At 41.1% G+C, this 3,724-nt stretch overlaps 1 protein-coding gene across 1 annotated transcript; it reads right to left on the bottom strand.

Moving 5' to 3' along the window:
• Positions 1-993: 993 nt before the first annotated feature.
• On the bottom strand, positions 994-2,082 carry LOC128779908 (testis-expressed protein 13A-like). The gene has a single exon (XM_053916907.1). The coding sequence runs from the start codon at positions 2,080-2,082 to the stop codon at positions 994-996; it is 1,089 nt and encodes a 362-aa protein (XP_053772882.1).
• Positions 2,083-3,724: the final 1,642 nt, after the last annotated feature.

The raw sequence follows: 3,724 nt of genomic DNA, 5'->3' as shown, positions 1-3,724 counted from the left end.
TTAAGAGCTGGCTCTTTGAATGGCCCAAAGAAAGAAGAAAAGAAAAGAACAAAAGTCATCTCCAGCAGACCCTCTTAAAAATGAATGGCCATGTCCAAGAAATCGTACCCCTCCACAAAAGATGGGGAATAATGTTAAGCTCAGAATATAAATGTACTATTTTAAATGTTATGTAAAACTTTAAAAATTATATGCGTACATACTTAGCTTAACATTATTGACATTTTATTAACATTAAACATAGAAATGTTAAAAATAATAGGTATTTATATAGAAAAAATGTTTTCCTGAAGAATGAGATTATACGTAAAACTTATTTTCATCTTTCGCTTCTCCGCTGCTTCTTACTTTAGAAAGAAGAAAAAGTTAATTTTAAACATTTTATATATATGTAAATATTGGAGGAATTGATTTCAGGTGGTTGAATTAGCATTTTGTGGTTATACATGCGTGTCCCCGAATTTCCCAAATTTAAATGAATGCAATTTTTCAGGTAGATTCACAAAATACATGTTCAGTTAGATCTCACTTTAGAAGCAAAAATAGCATGCTTTCGCATGCACACACACAGGTGGTCGTACGTGCGTAGGTCTGTCTGCAAACAAGAGCTCGGCTGGCCAAACCGAGCTCTAAAGATTATCTCTAAGTGATGGCAGTTTTTGTGATTTTTATTCTTATTTGCATTTTCTCTCTGTGTTTCCCAAAATTTATCAAACGAATAAGAGAACGCTTTTAAGTAGTAAACTTAATTTTCAAAACGATTCTACTTTCATAAGAAAACTATTTAATATAATAATTTATGATAACTCACATATGTAGTTCTACTCAGACCTGAAAGTAAATAGGTAAAACTGGGAATTGTTTCTGTGTGGCAAGGTTGGAGATGATCTTTATGTCTTGTTCCTCTTTGCTTGTCTGTTTACATAACGTCTAATGAAGAACCTGCTCTTTTTCTTTTTCTAAATCAGAAAAGGATGTCAGGAAATGAATTTGTCAGCATTCAGTGAGGTCCCTAATTGGGGGCAGAGTCTTAACTTCCCCTTGGGAGCGGGGTTTGTTACATTTAAAACACTGCTTTCTCCGTGAGAAATTCCTCGAGTGACACAGGTCACAGTTCCAGTCCCTAACTTTGTGCCTAACCCTACGGCCTGCAGAGGGATAGAGGCCAGGCTGTCCCTGAAATCTTCCCGGCAAGAACTTATGGCTGTCAGAAGGCTTACCCATCCATGTAGTCCTGAAATTTTTCAGAGTGAGACCTGCTGCAGTTTGTGCTGCTGCTCCTGGGAGAGACACAGTAGGTGGGAATGAGTGAGAGGATGCAGAGAGATCCAGGGGCTGCAACTGACTAGCCCGCAATGGGGCCCCCAAGGACCCAGAGGAAGGAGAAATCACTACATGCTGGTTGTTCTCACATCCAGAAATCAGCCTCTCTTCCTTGGCCTCTCTCCCTAAGGCAGCGGCCCCTGGAGCAGCAGCAGCCACAGGATGAGCAGCAGTCACAGGAATAGCAGCAATCTCGTGGCCTAGTCCCCTCAGTGCCCTATCGCTTGCCCCGCTGTAACTTGCTGCAGTCTGACCAAAAGTCACCATACCTGTGTCTGTCTTGTCAGACTGAGTGCTTAACACCGTAAGAAGCACGTTCTTCATCGCATCTCGTTCTGCCTGTGCCCTACTAAGGGCTGTGAGGTTTTGCTGAAGTTCTGACTGGGCTTTGTCCCTCTTGCTTTCTTGTGTATCCCTGAGTCTATTCACCATCCCTACCAAGGCATCATTGAGCAGCTGCTGCTCTTTGAGCTGCTTCTGGAGTTTTATTACCTTTACTTTGTCTTCCTTTTTCTGCCTCTCTGCAAAGTGCACTGCCAGGGCCAAGGTGCTCCAGGCATACGCATTCTTCCTGGCTCCTGATATTCGTGAGTCAGTCAGGATGTCCCTCAACCTCCTCTCAGTATCACCCCAGGACTCACCCAAGTGCCTCAGGTAGAAGGAGGGAGTGCCTCCATTTTGCAGGATTTTATTATTTATAAAATCTACAACCTCCCTGCAACAGAAGCCACAGTCTGGGTCCTTAAAATTTACAGCCATTTTGAGTGAAGCAGTCCCTGACTCCTCTTACCTCAGACTGCACACAGCAACAGGGTGTGACCTTTGACCTTGACCTCTGCACCCACCTCTGCTGCCACCACTCCTCATGGGAAGTCAAGTGCCCCCTTGTGGTGGGGGGTTAGCTGCTCTCAACAGAGTCAGCCACTTCAGAGCCTATTAGCATCAAGTCAGGGGACTGGCACCCAAAAGATACATTTGGAAAGCCTGAGAAGGTCGCGGGATGTAACCATTAGGAGGTGCACACAAAGGTTACAAAACAGGAGGAGAGGGAAACTGTGATCTCTTTGCCTCAGGCTGTTCGAGCTGGTATTGAATACAGACAGACACTTGCTCACGCTGTACAGATTCATATTTTACCACTTGAGATTTCATTCATGGAGAACAAAACTTGAACCTTACAATGCATAAGAATAAGAAAAAAAAAGCTTTGATTAACCTTCTTTCTGGGGACGGGCATTGTGTTAAGTGGCAAGGAGACACAAAGATCAGGAATATTATTCTCCAAACTGTGCAGACCCATTGTGGGGCGTCATTTTGAATGCTTGATTTTGGATTAGCCTGTTGCGAACAAAATTCAAAACTCAGGACACATCTCCTCAGCATCATTATTATTGTTTGTTAATCTTTTTAAAAATAATTGTTTATTTTTCAATTAGAGTTGATGTACGATATTGTATTACTTTCAGGCGCACAGCCCAGGGATTAGATATTTACATACCTGACAAAGCGATCACCGTGATAAATCTAGCACTCACCCGGCTCCATCCGTAGCTATTCTAATATTATTGACTAACACAAAATGACATTTAAAAAACTATTTGTGGTGCTAGATACAGAGAACAGACTGACAGTTTGCCAGAGGGGAGGGGTGTTGGGGGCCTGGGTAAAAGAGGTGGAGGGATTCAAAAGTACAAATTGGTAGTTTCAAGATGGTCACAAGGAGACAATCTACAGCATGGAGAATGTAGCCAATAATGTTGTGATGTCTATGTGTGGTGCCAGGTGTGTCCTAGTAGAGTTGGGTGAACACTTTGTAGGGTGCTTGATTGTCTGGCCAGTGTGTTGTACATCTGAATCCAATGCAAAATGTCATAGAATATAAACTACAATTAAAAATAAATACATTTAAAAACAATATTTGAAATTAATTAAAACAATTTTTTAAAGTATGCTTAGATTGATATTTCAAAAGCAAAACCCTCATTAGACATCATCGGATGTTGCTACTGCATCAACTCATGAAGATTATTGATAAAATGTTAAAAGTCCATCCCTTATCTAAAATACAGTTTATACAACCTTCCCTGTATAAACTGTATTTTAAAGTTATCAAATAGTCTAACATGGGAAATTCTTTGTTATAGGAATTCCTACCCTTTGCAACAGCATGGATGGAACTAGAGACTATTATGCTAAGTGAAATAAGCCAGTCACTGAAAGAAAAATACCATTTGATTTCACTTATAAGAGGAATCCAATGAACAAAATAAACTAGTGAGGAAAACAGAACCAGAGATATGGAAACAGGGAACAGACTTACCGCTGGCAGAGGAAAAAGGGAGGCAGGGGGAATGGTGGAAAGCAGGGGAAGGAACTAGTCAAAGAATATGGATGAATGACC

The sequence above is a fragment of the Desmodus rotundus genome, chromosome X, assembly GCF_022682495.2.
Source record: "Desmodus rotundus isolate HL8 chromosome X, HLdesRot8A.1, whole genome shotgun sequence".
Classification (NCBI taxonomy): domain Eukaryota; kingdom Metazoa; phylum Chordata; class Mammalia; order Chiroptera; family Phyllostomidae; genus Desmodus; species Desmodus rotundus.
The sequence above is the reverse complement of the archived record's forward strand: the minus strand, read 5'-3'. Positions and strand labels throughout refer to the sequence as shown.

What these genes read in the sequence shown, in the direction of transcription:
- LOC128779908 (XM_053916907.1), bottom strand. Translation starts at nt 2,082, where the DNA reads ATGGCTGTAAATTTTAAGGACCCAGACTGTGGCTTCTGTTGCAGGGAG.